The sequence below is a fragment of the Trachinotus anak genome, unplaced genomic scaffold (assembly GCF_046630095.1).
Source record: "Trachinotus anak isolate AG129_WGS33_773 ecotype Australia unplaced genomic scaffold, CSIRO_AGI_Tana_v1 ptg000025l, whole genome shotgun sequence".
NCBI classification, from domain to species: domain Eukaryota; kingdom Metazoa; phylum Chordata; class Actinopteri; order Carangiformes; family Carangidae; genus Trachinotus; species Trachinotus anak.
The window spans coordinates 15,640,887-15,654,253 of NW_027273876.1; the positions used below are offsets into that span (position 1 = coordinate 15,640,887).

The 13,367-nt window shown below is 41.6% G+C and overlaps 1 protein-coding gene across 1 annotated transcript; it reads right to left on the reverse strand.

Annotated features, from left to right (window-relative positions):
• Positions 1-2,062: 2,062 nt before the first annotated feature.
• csdc2a (cold shock domain containing C2, RNA binding a) lies at positions 2,063-13,005 on the reverse strand. The gene is made up of 4 exons (XM_071463071.1): positions 12,641-13,005; positions 6,616-6,976; positions 6,344-6,466; positions 2,063-4,521 (listed from the first exon to the last, which is right to left on the reverse strand). The coding sequence occupies exons 2-4, from the start codon at positions 6,801-6,803 to the stop codon at positions 4,359-4,361; spliced, it is 474 nt and encodes a 157-aa protein (XP_071319172.1). The 5' UTR covers positions 6,804-6,976; positions 12,641-13,005; the 3' UTR covers positions 2,063-4,358.
• Between the last annotated feature and the right edge of the window lie 362 nt (positions 13,006-13,367).

Genomic DNA, 13,367 nt, shown 5'->3' on the forward strand with positions numbered 1-13,367 from the left:
AATGAAAGTTTTGGACCTGCTCCATCCCCAGTAACTTATGATGACACTCGATGACGTATATATCTTGTTAATAATTGGCCGAGGGCTGCGGGCACCATCCAGTGGAGGTGTTTGATATGTGTATTTTTTCCTGTTTGAGGTTGTGTTGTGTTTATTTTATCACCTCAGGGACCATGAATCATCAGTGTGATGGTTCTGTATTTGAACAGATCAGCTGAGCCTGGAGTCCTACCACGTGTCTCTTCATGAATACATCTTTGTTGTATGGATCTCATTTAGTTTGATTACTGCGGTGTGATGTGATTTCTCTGGTTGATGCTAATCAGAGAAATCTGCTGCTCTAGTTTTTAAATCAAATTAAAAGACTTGAAACTCTTGACTCCGGGCTGCAGTCTTCATGTGTAAAGGATACAGGTCAATACAAAATGTCATACACTCAGCAGACACAGTCGGTAAGAATCTGACTAAAGTCCTGTCTTTTCAGCTGCATTGTGCTTATTCTTGTGTTTGCTTTCTTCATTTTTTAAAATCATTTTATTGATTTCTCTCTAAGCCTGAAACCTGCTCAGCTCTAACATGCGTCAGACTAATTCATTTTTATCTTGTAAAAGCTTTTCAAATTTAACCCCTTTTTTCTAGTGTAGTAGCATATTAGCATGGGTCCTGTCCATAAAATACAGCAGATGTGGTCTTAGAAGTACGACACCAATAGAAACACTGTCCTCAGTAGACCACACACACCAAAGACTGACAAGTCACCATGTGCAATTACTTCACACACAAACCATGCAATATCCATATCAGCTGTTATTGTACATCTTGTAAATATCTAATTGCACATATCATTATCTATTATTGATCTTGTCCTTAAGTATTTGTTACTGACATTTGCAGTTTTTTTTCTCTTTCACTGTCCGTTTTGCTGCTGTAATACTGCAAATTTCCCCACTATGGAACTAATAAAGGCAATCTTAATTTTAATCTTAATCTTAATCTTAATGGTCAGAGTGATGTAATTAAGACCAGGCAAAAGAGAGAGACTGACATTCTTCCCAATAATACCCTCTTTAGTTTTAGACTCTTAATGTAAATGTAACAACATGCACACGAGAGGGTTGATGTAATTATAACTTTGGCTCATTCATCTCATCACAGAACAAAATGAGAGACATTATCACAAGCAGTCGATTATGTTGTCGAAAGATTACCTGAACAGAATTACTCCTGTACATAAGTATAAATTTAAGATACTTGAGTATTACCGTTTTATGCTTCTTCTCCATAACATTTACTTCAGAGCTCAAGAATTTACATATAAAACATATGATGACCATATAAAACATGATGAATTAGGATCAGTTCGACTTTCCAAGAGGATGAAGTTTTGTTTAAACTATCTCCACCTCAACCAACCACACATACACCAACACATATTGATATTTGATATTTGGCTCATCATAGGCATACTTACTTTTACTTTAGTTCATTTTTGAATGCAGGCTTTTTATTTGTAATGGAGCATCTTCAGATTGTGCAATTTCAACTTTTACTTAAAGGATCTAATGGTTCCTTCAGGTCTGTTGGAGGTGGCCTGTTTCTTGCGAGGGAGTTAAAAGTCAGTCTAGTCTAGTTTTCTGTGTTTTTCTCCATCTGTGCGTGATGTGTTATTTTTACCCATGGCCTTTTTTCATTGACCCATGTGTGTTTTAAACCCACCAAGGACAGTTATGTAATAAACCAGCAAATTATTTGTGCGGGGATGCCCTCTAATGGACTTCAGTGAAACAGGACATGGAACAGATCTCAAATCAAATCCAGGTGAATATTTTTCCTGGATCGCACACACTGTCTGAGACACTGAGGTAAAGCTCACTGCAAAAACTTTGTCAATGTTAAGAAGGCTCTCAAAATAACCGCCCTAATTGTTCCACTTTGTACTGACACCAGTGAGGACTAGAGAGAGAGTAGAAGCAAAAACGAAACTCAAAAAGAGCTCAAATCCAAATAATAATAATAATAATAATATCCAAATAATCAACACATTTCCACACAAGTCTGTGAATACAGTATTAAGTTTTATTCAAACTTTATCTTCATGACTAAAGACTGTCACAGTGATTTGACAAAAATAAAAGTGCTTGCGAACACAATCAAACTTGTTTCTCTCACAGTAAAGAAACCAAACAGATACAGTGTGTTACGATGATGTTAAATCACATCCGTGGCGAGAAATCAAAGATGCATAGGAGACCTGACGACGCCTCTCTGAAGGCTCCACCTGTGTTACTGCATGATGAAAGAGAATCAACATATTCTACAAAAGAAATTACGACAAACAGTACAGAACATGCCGATTTCCAAAACAACAAAACTGCTTGTTATTTTGAACATCACACAGTTATTAAAAATTAGACAACGATTATGTAGAAATTAGAAATTTGTGTTTGGAAAGGTTGAAGGGTTTGTTTTTTTTTTCGTTTGTTTTTTGCCTGTCGATGACGTGACAGCAGCAAAGGGATTTTTACAGGGTAGTATCATGAGAGTGAGGTGTGCAGTATATTCAAACAGGCTTAGATTTGCACAAATACTTATAAATGCAGCTTTAAATTACCAAACACCTGATGTTCTCGTAGTTACAAATGAAAATAAATAAGTCAATAAATAAATAGTCTTTTTAAACTTACATCAGGAAGCTTTTGCTGCTCCGTTTTCTTTTTTAATTTCTCATCACCATTTTGCAGTGACCCATGAAACTTACTGAACCTTCAACCTAAAAGTCAGCAGTTCCTCCTCCTCGTTTGAATTTCATATGGTGATACTTATCTTCCTTTATCAGTTTATTCTGTAGAAAAAGAAAAGCCTGAGGGCTGCAAATACCGTATTTCACAACAGGGAGTCATTTATCACAGCGATAGAAAAATCCGGCCATCCAAACTTGATCTTTTTTTGATTACGTAAGTAATTTTAAGTAATATTTCAACATTGTGAGAAATAAGCTTATTCGCTTTCTTACCAACAGTCAGAGAAGAAGATTGATCTTCTCATCTAACTCTTGACAAGAAAGCAAAAAAAACATATTCCTTTAATATTTAGTTCTTTTCTTTCAATTTCTTTTCTGTTAATTTAACCTGACAGCCCATAAGTCGAGAACTGCTGACCTTTATCGTGGTCGTCCTCCTTTACACGTGCTTTATAACATTTCAGATCTAGCTCCATCTGCGCTCAAGTGCATTTATAGATGGTCACTCCATCCTCTTCCCATTCCCCAGTACTCTTTCCCTTCCCAGTTTCCTTCCCCTACCCCAAATCCTCTGGCCTGGTTTTCCAGCGGCAGGCCCACACAACATCCCTCTACCGTCTCTACCACTGAAACGTGTGACCGTCATAGGAGCTGGCTACAATAATACTGGATTTCTACACTTGCCAAGTAGACAAATAAAGTAGTGCTACAATATTAAGAAGGAAAATAATTCCTTATACGTGGCGCCTATCACAGCTTTTGAGGCCGAAACACATTAAGAGTGAATTGAATGTTGTCATACGTACTTTTACTCATTTGGTCGTTTTTTGTGGCATGCCAAACAACCTTGAAAATGTTTGATTTTCTGAAGGCAGTGAGATGAAGGCAGCTCTGTTCCTTTCACATAAAGCCAAGCCTGATCATAAACAACATGCTGCTAAAGTTTCCTTTATCCTTTTAATCCACGTTCTACTGGTGAACACGACTGAAAACTGTCTCCATCTGTTGTTGTAAACACAGACACACAGATGCTTGACAAATGAGTTTTGGCAGTGGTGGCACACAGTTTATATCGGTTGAAAAAATAAAAGTTCAGACCTCCACTGAGCTGGTCGCTTTGAAATGAAACTCTTTAGTTCTGTGCTCATGGAGCGTCAATATGGCTAAATTGATTCAAAGTTGCTCATAATGCATTTCGGCCTCTAATACATCTGTTTCCTCAGCATCTCAACACTTCAAAGACATTGTGTCTCTAATGAGCACTGATTTCCCAACTAAAATATATTCCCTAGGTCAAAGTAAAAATGCTAGCACCAAGCCCTGAACCCTAACTTTCTAACCCCCCTCACTCGACCCAAATGATCAAACCATGACCTTCAAAGGAAAACATTCAAACATATACATTCAAAGCTTCATTTCTGACCCTATCCTTAATACTCAAACGTTCACCCTCCCATAACCAAGACACCTCAGGCTGACTCTCAATGTACGCTAAGCTCTGATCCCTCTTCCTTAGACCTGGTCCCAAACCTCACGCCCTGAAAACATAAATTAAATCCACGTCCCCCCGGGGCTCCATTCCAAGACCTTGTCCACCCCTGCAGCCTGAAGCACTGGTCTAGGAGCTGATGATCTGACCTGACCAGGTCTCGTGCTTGGTGCCTGGATTGAGGTGGGTAATCACCACCTCGACAGCCTGGATCTTCTGGTTCTTGGGCGGGATGGGGCACACCTTGTATGTGACCTCGTCCCCTTCCATAGGCACGTACTCTCCCTCAATGCTGTCAAAGAAGCAGAGACAACATTATAATCTCAACAAAGTATTTCATTCAGGGGCAGTAACTATTTTCAAACATAAAGTTTGAGTTGGCATCGTCACCGTCAACCTTAGAATAATTCCTTTTTTTCTAATTTAGTTCTGCACTTCCATTAAGTTGCTAGAGACAGATGTGAAACTCAATGATCAAAATCGATGCAGCAGATATATCCTGGTTTTTAGTCTCTATGTGGTTCAAACTCCAAACTAGAATGGCCGCCTCGTGGTTGTATGCCTCCACCACTTAGACTAGTTTCAGATTACATCCCTGTTTATCCAGAGCCATCTGAAATATCAACCATTTGTGTGCAATTTTGTCATAATTGCTGTGAGAAGTCTTGAGTATTGGCAAAAAAGTGTTTTGTGAGGTCACTGTGACCTTGACCTTTAACCTTTGATCACCAACATCTAAGCAGTTCATTTGTGAGTCCAAGTGAATGTTGGGGCCAAATCTGAAGGGATTCCCTTGAGGAGTTCTCAAGATATTGTGTTCACAAGGCCAAAATCATGTTTTGTGAGGTCACCGTGACCTTGACCTTTGACCTTAGGCCAGCAACATCCAATCAGTTTATCCTCGAGCCCAAGTGGACATTTGTTCCAAATTTGAAGAAGTTCCATCAAGGCGTTACTGAGATATCGTGTCCACGAGAATGGACAACCCGAAAACAATATGCCTCCATGCTGGCGACAGCCTGAGCCAGAGGCAACTCTCGTCATAAAAACACTTCCCATGATGCAGCTCCATAGCATTTTTCATTAGACCCTCAGTGACTGGTAACAGCCCATGTCTTTCAAACTCCACAATGTCAGTTTGTAATGCTAGGTTTTCTTTTATAAATGTGTTGTCTCCAAGATGAAACTGAGATGACCCTGGTGACATAACTATGACATAATCAGGTTTGTGTTTTCAGACAAAACTTTCTCCAGATCCACAGAAGACAACTGCTCACAGGCTTGGGAGTACTCCCCATGAGTAGTAAACTCATCTTAATGTGTGAAATTAATGAAGTATCAAATCCAACACCAAATTAAGTGTGCCCATGTTGGTCAATTTGGTTAATACTTTCCCCACCTCGTGAGCTGCCCCCTTCAAAACATGCTCCCACCCAGTCCAACTAATGTTAGTCCATGCTCACTCAAACTCTGAGCCTCAGGTGATATCCACACTAATATCTTTTACTATCACTTTTGCTACATTTACGTCCACACTCCTCCAGAGTTTTCGAGCACTTAAAAAGCAGACTTTTGCTGCCGGACCCGTTTTAGGTTGAAAACTCCGGGACTGCGCTGTAGTGTGGACGGACAGAAACTGAGGCCTTTGGAAATGATGACGCAGACACCTGCCTGATATGGTCTTACCAGTCATGACTACCAGACATTGGTGAATGCAACATGGATAGGCACCAAAGGTAACACCACTAGTTTGTTTTATCACTTGGAGTACAATCACATTGATGAATATGAAGAGTGCATGGCTCAAAAAAACTTAATCAATCATTAATCATAATCAAAGTACAAGTTTGACATTGATTTGACGTCAAATCGTGCATTCCTAACAGATTTGTTTAAAAACATAACTGGAAAATCACATTCTTCCAAAAAAAGTCTGTTTTGTTTCATTTTATAAGCAAAGCTTATAAAATAATACTGTATATCCAAAGATTCTGATGAAAGTTCTGATGATTCAAACGGTATAGGCTCCTAAACACTATAAGGGTCAATTTCCACATAACCCTATTAAAATAATTCACCCATTGGCTTAATGAGTGCTCAGTGAGGTCACTCACTCAGAGATGTGGACAAAGATGTCCTCTCCTCCATGAGTAGGACGTATGAATCCATGACCCTGAGACCTGGAGAAGTTTTTACACACCCCCTTAAATACTGGACCTGATTTGGCTCGCACTGTCCTGCAGAGAAAGAGAGACATAGACAGAAATAGAGAGGGAGAGAAAGGGACAGTGCATCATAAATCATTGCCGCAATCATTTTTTAAATATAATTAGTGTGCCACTGGTGAGAAAACTGTGTGCCCTTCAGCCTCTATGCTCCTACTCACGCTGAGTATGTCCGGGTGCGTTTGGTGGGCAGTGGGCTGGGCAGCTCTCCAGGCTGCGGCGGTTTCCTCTCCCTCTCCCAAACCCGGCTGCCCTCCCTCAGGAAGGGGAAGGAGAGCTGCAGGGGGGTGCGCGGGGAGGTGAGTGGCAGTGGGGAGTCCGCTGGCGAGGAGGGGTCAGGGTCTGACATCTTAACTTGTTACACGTAGAGTGTTTTTTTTTTCTCTCTTTTGGGTTTCCTCCAATGGCACACAAGGAAGAAGAGGAAGGAGGGTTACACCTCCTGCATGGCAAGTGGATATGTGAGGGAGGGGAGATGTTCAGAGAGGAGGTCTTACAGTGAAGGAGTGGAACAATGACAACCTGAAATAAAGGAACAAGAGAAGTGGGGAAAGATGTCACTTTTCTGGTGTTTTATTTGAAGTGTTGATATCCATAAGAAGATATATTGGTGGTTTTAAGCACCAAAAACCATCTCAATGTAGTTTTACATCTCCTCTCGTCTTCTCTCTGGAGCTATAGTAACAACAGGTCGGTGAGGTTAGGGTTAGGGGTTGTTTGCCATTGCTGCTACAGATATTTACATTATATTGAAATGCCATTGTGTATTTAGTTTACACCAACAAAGTTGGTGTGTTACACTGGAATACGTGCTCAGTGCAGCCGCAGATGTCCAGCATTACTTACTACTTACTGTTTCCAAATGTCTGCAATCACTCAAAGAAATATGTAAATTACTATGCTATTATGCTTTAAATGTAGAAAGATAGAACAATTTAATCATGACATATTCATACATCATTACCACTGGCAATTGAGGTAGGCAGATTCAAAGGCACTCCTGAAGAGCAACGTTTGTGTGTTTGATGTGATCTTGGGGTTGTTGAGGAGGAATCTCATTTTGTATTCCACTGCCCTCCGTATTCTGATTTAAGGAAATATTTGATATCTGAGTTGGCATTTTGTTTTGATGTGGAGACTTTTGTTTTGACAAGATTAATAGGAGAAGCTTGGCTGTTGAGACAGAGGATCCAACATGATCAATGGATTTGAACTTTGTAATAACTTTGGAAGTGTATGTATTGACTTCTTACAGTGCATCCGGAAAGAATTCACAGTGCTTCACTTTTTCCACATTTTGTTATGTTACAGCCTTATTCCAAAATAGATTAAATTCATTTTTTACCTCAAAATTTACTTCACTTTTTCCACATTTTGTTATGTTACAGCCTTATTCCAAAATAGATTAAATTCATTTTTTACCTCAAAATTCTACACACAATACCCCATAATGACATGATGGGGTATGAATTTTTTGCAAACATATGAAAAACAAAAAACAATAAAAATCACATGCACATAAGTATTCATAGCCTTTGCCATGACACTCAAAACTGAGCTCAGATGCATCACGTCTCCACTCATCATCCTTCAGATGTTTCTACAACTTGATTGGAGTCCACCTGTGGTAAATTCAGTTGATTGGACATGATTTGGAAAGGCACACACCTGTCCATATAAGGTCCCATAGCTGACAGTGCATGTCAGAGCACAAACCAAGCCCTGAAGTCCAAGGACTTGTCTGTAGACCTCTGAGACAGGATTGTATCGAGGCACAGATCTGGGGAAGGGTACAGAAGAATTTCTGCAGCATTGAAGGTCCCAATGAGCACAGTGGCCTCCATCATCCATAAATGGAGGAAGTTTGGAACCTCCAGGACTCTTCCTAGAGCTGCTGCCTGGCCAATCTGAGCGATCGGGACAGAAGGGCCTTGGTCAGGGAGGTGACCAAGAACCCAATGGCCACTCTGACAGTGCTCCAGCGTTGCTCTGTGGAGAAAGGAGAACCTTCCAGAAGGACAACCATTTCTGCAGCACTCCACCAATCAGGCCTGTATGGTAGAGTGGCCAGACGGAAGCCACTCCTCAGTAAAAGGCACATGACAGCCCGCTGGAGTTTACCAAAAGGCACCTGAAGGACTCTCAGACCATGATAAACAAAATTCTCTGGTCTGATGACACAAAGATTGAACTCTTTGGCCTGAATGCCAAGCGTCATGTCTGGAGGAAACCAGGCACCGCTCATCACCTGGCCAGTACCATCCCTACAGTGAAGCATGGTGGTGGCAGCATCATGCTGTGGGGATGTTTTTCAGCAGCAGGAACTGGGAGACTAGTCAGGGTCGAGGGAAAGATGAATGCAGCAATGTACAGAGACTTCCTTGATGATAACCAGCTCCAGAGCGCTCTGGACCTCGGACTGGGGCGAAGGTTCATCTTCCAACAGGACAACAACCCTAAGCACACAGCCAAGATAACAAAGGAGTGGCTTTGGGACAACTCTGTGAACGTCCTTGAGTGGCCCAGCCAAAGCCCAGACTTCAACCCGATTGAACATCTCTGGACAGATGTGAAACTGGCTGTGCACCGACACTCCCCATTCAACCTGATGGAGCTTGAGAGGTTCTGCAAAGAAGAATGGGAGAAACTGCCCCAAAAATAGGTGTGCCAAGCTTGTAGCATCATACTCAAAAAGACTTGAGGCTGTAACTGCGGCCAAAGGCGCTTCAAAGTATTGAGCAATACTGTGTGAATTGAGTGAATACTTATGTACATGTGATTTTTTTTATTTTTTTTATATATATATATATATATATATATATTTGCAAAAATTTTAAGCAAACTCTTTTCACTCTGTCATTATGGGGTATTGTGTGAGGAATTTTGAGGTAAAAAATGAATTTAATCCATGTTGGAATAAGGCTGTAACATAACAAAATGTGGAAAAAGTGAAGCACTGTGAATACTTTCTGGATGCACTGTATGCTGCCATCAAGTTTATGTGTCTTGTAAGCCCAGATGGGCTGGGCACCAGAAAGGTGCAGAACACTTAAATAAACAATATTCATTCATTCATTCATTCATACATCTTTGCTGTTGCATTTCTTCCTGTTAGTGGATCCTTACAGCTTTCCTCTGGATACTGACTACCACGCTGTTGGGTCAAATGATGGTTTTGTAAATATAAAAGGGTGAATCTGCTCCCTTCACTCATCATGAGAGGATTTAGAAATGCATATTGAGTTAGCTATGAACTTTTTTCCAAGAGGCTTGTCCACTGAAAACCACGTATCTCCAAATTTGGCGATGTTAAAAATTTCAGATAAACAAGGATTAAGTGTTCCTTTATGGGCTGAGGAAAATCTCCTACATAAACCATTTAAAAGCCTGTTGGATTATCTAAAACTGCATTGTCACAAAGCAGAAATAGCACATTTGTGCTGAATCATCCACACATCAACTCAGTGTCATTCATCAGGCATATTTATGATAATGTTGGATAAGAAATTATTGCCTAATACAGATAAGATGTACCATGTATTGTGCACCCTTATTCAAATCTCACTCAAAAGACGACTTGTCCTCTGGCTACACTGCATTCTGGTCTTTTAAAGATCCTATCTAAGAAGATTTTTACTTTCTGAGAAAATATTGAACACAGCATTCAAAAGAAATCCTGTCTGACTGTATATTGTTTGCCGTGCCTCTTATATATTTGATTTGTGCGTCTAGCAAGAAGCCAGTACTCTTTGTTTGTGAGGAAGACCAAAACCTTTTGACATCTAATGCTGTCAAATTGAAGAGTTTTTCTCCTGTGTAGCTGCTCGGTGACAGTGGCCATATTAGTGCTGTTAGGAAAACAAATCAATAAATAACAGCAGAGCCAGACTGGCTGACGTGGTTTTTTTTTATTTTTTTTTTTTACAAGTGTTGTAGAGTGGATTTGTCTTTGGTTTGAAGCAGCAACAAAAAAAGGTGCACAACAGCTGGTAACAGCTGTGACAAAGATGAGAATAACACAGCAATTTGATTTCCAAGTGTCGGACTCTGATCTCGCTGGCTTTGAAAAGGTCCCAAGATGATGTAAATAACAATCCTGCCACGGCGGGCCTCGACTCAGCTTGGCTCATCACCCTTTATTTGTACTGAAATCCATTAGGGGAATACTCTTTATCGCCTGTATTAAAACAAGAAGCTGCTCGCTGAACCGTTTCAGGCGTTTTAGGCTGGGTGAGCCCTGTCTCCGTGCCTCGGCACAAACCCAATTGTCGTGCTCTAACTGGGACTTTAGATGTGTCATCATTATGACACTCACTACAAGTACAAAGGGCTACGGGGCATTGTTGTGCAGAGGTTAAAAGCCTACACTGGAACCTGGTGTAACTGCAGCGTAGACGTGGGTGGATGTGTTATTGGGGTTATCATCGGCAGCCTCCTCCCAGTGAATGTTAGTATTGACGCCCGCAGGATGAATGTTTGACACAGACTGATGAGATGAGTGAGTGAATCCCACAGGCTCCTTTCAATATCACACGCTCTGCCTCTCTCTCTCTCTCTGTCAGTCTAAATATAGTCATGTGTGAGTGCGTGCGTGTGTGTGTTTCTGTCAAACGCTGCTAAAGACCACTTATAACCTACAAGTTTCAAGTTTCAACCCTGCAATAACGACTTTTACCACAATTGATGAGGTTAGCATCAGTTTTTTTAAAAATTTTTATTATGTCTTGTGGTGCTGTTTCCACGATTTGGCACAACTCTCTCCCCTGTGTCTCCTCATTGGTCCAGCCTCCACCTGCTGTGCTCGATTGACTCTCGTTGGATGCAACTCTCAGTTGACCAATAACATCCCTGAGCAAAAATGTATTTATTTGCATTGTCATTGTTATTTAAAGTGGGTTTCATGTGCAACTGCAAACAGAAAATTATGAAGATATAAGGAAAAAAAAAAGCGATAAACCACTGTAATTATATACATAAAGACACTGTTATTGGCCTCAGGCTTTTGGACACCAATGTTTATAATCATCATTATTATTATGAGAAGAGCATGTTACTATTCTTTTAAAAAAACATATTTCTCCATCAAACAATTTTTTTTAAAAAAGGGGGCTTAGCGAGGACAAACTGTACTTTAAAGTGATATGAGAGTAATAATGAGGTTTAGGGTTGGCTTCAGTGGGGCCTGACCACATGTCCAAATAGTACAAGGGTGAAAAGGTCCCAGCATCATCATCACAGGAGTGGCTTTAATCTGTCTGGTTTATAAGCTCATTTAGGGAGCTGATACTGCAAATGGCTGATGACTGAGGCTTTTATCCTCCCAGAATCCTGTTGGACAGTGCAGATATAATGATAATGATCAACACACACATCTGTCACCACGGTGGCACTGACACCGCGACTGATGGATGACAAGGCATAAATAGCCCATGTAGCCTTAATAATTCAGCAACTTGACTGGTGGGGCTCCTCTTTCATTAGCCCACTCATTAGGCCGAGAGTGAGGCCAGCGAATGGACTTATTTAATGAGCCTGCAGTGCTCCTGTGCTCAGATGAGCTGGTGAAACATTTAATCAGAAGGGTGTAAAGCTACAATAAAGGAGAGGCCTGATCTGAGAGGGAGGAAGAGAGCAAGAGAGTAGACAGACAAAAGGCCAAAAGCACCTCCCTAAATGTGAAACCAGGGCACTGTGGCTGTCTGTACTCCTCTGCATCAGCATGGGAGACACGTCAAGTCTCTCTCTCACACTCACACTCACACTCACACACACACACACACACACACACCCTGTGTTTAAACTTTAAATCAGCCTTTCAGGGAGACAAACAGTCTGTTTTAGGCTATAATTTGTCTGAATGTGAGTCTGGCGGAGCCTAAATGATTCATTACAAAATAAAAGCCCTCCAGGCGGGTTGTTTCCAGAACATTCTCACACTGTGGCAGCTTCGAGACAAGAAGGCGAGAAGATGCTCAACCGATGGCCCAAAAATGCGATGCCGGGCATCGGCACAAAAACGCCGCCACGTACAAAAAGATGAGGACTCAGATGGCAAATCTACGCCGCGAGCTAGAGTTTTACCGACACAACACAAAACCGGCTCGATCCGACGCCGCCTGCCTGACACGGAGAATAAGAGGCTGTGGTGTGTAAAACATAAACCCGGTCGATCGAAGCATCACTTACCGCGAAAGCGCCGATCAGCTGTCAGCCGGACGCGTCGTGGCCCCGCGTTTTTCCCAGGCGATATGTGGCGACTGTGCGGTGAAATCCGGCGGAAGCTGCGGGGACATGTGCCGGAGAAGTCGGAGGATCTTGGTATGGATGCGGCGCACACAGGCGGAAAGCGAAGGCAGCAAATGAAAAGGAGGCGGCAGAGATGGGGCGGGGGTGCAGCGGGTGCAGGGGGTTACCGTGCTGAAAACAACAGTCACGGCTTTGTTCTGGTCGTGGATAGAAACGTTTCTTCGTGTGTTAATTGGCCCAGTGAGGTTTAACTGGATGGTGAATGGACTGGCTACCTTTTGATCTGCTTCACCAATCGCGAACCATCCAGCCGTGATACACTTCTCCATTCGGTGGTGTTGTTATTATCATTATTATCATTATCATTATTGGTATTATTATCATATCTCTTGTCGGTCTGTGTCGTGTGGCAGCATTTCTGACTCTGACATTCAGTCCACAGATAATCTGCTCAAACATGAGCAGGGATGTGTCAGTGTTTCCCGGGACAGCGGGGAGACACGCTTGGGATGCTGGGTGAGAAATGTCGCAGTTGGCTCGTTGGACTGTCTGTTATTGATGAGAGGAGCTGCTGCGATTGGCTTTATCAGTGATCGATGATAATGGCAATGGATGTCATTTGGTTATTAGGTTATATCATTACGTTTGATGCCATTTTAGTATTGGC

Coding starts and splice junctions, on each gene's coding strand:
- csdc2a (XM_071463071.1), bottom strand. CDS start 6,803: ATGTCAGACCCTGACCCCTCCTCGCCAGCGGACTCCCCACTGCCACTC. Junction 6,467..6,615: donor CGCACCCGGACATACTCAGC/GTGAGTAGGAGC, acceptor CTTTCTCTGCAG/GACAGTGCGAGCCAAATCAG. Junction 4,522..6,343: donor ATCTTTGTCCACATCTCTGA/GTGAGTGACCTC, acceptor CTTCTTTGACAG/CATTGAGGGAGAGTACGTGC.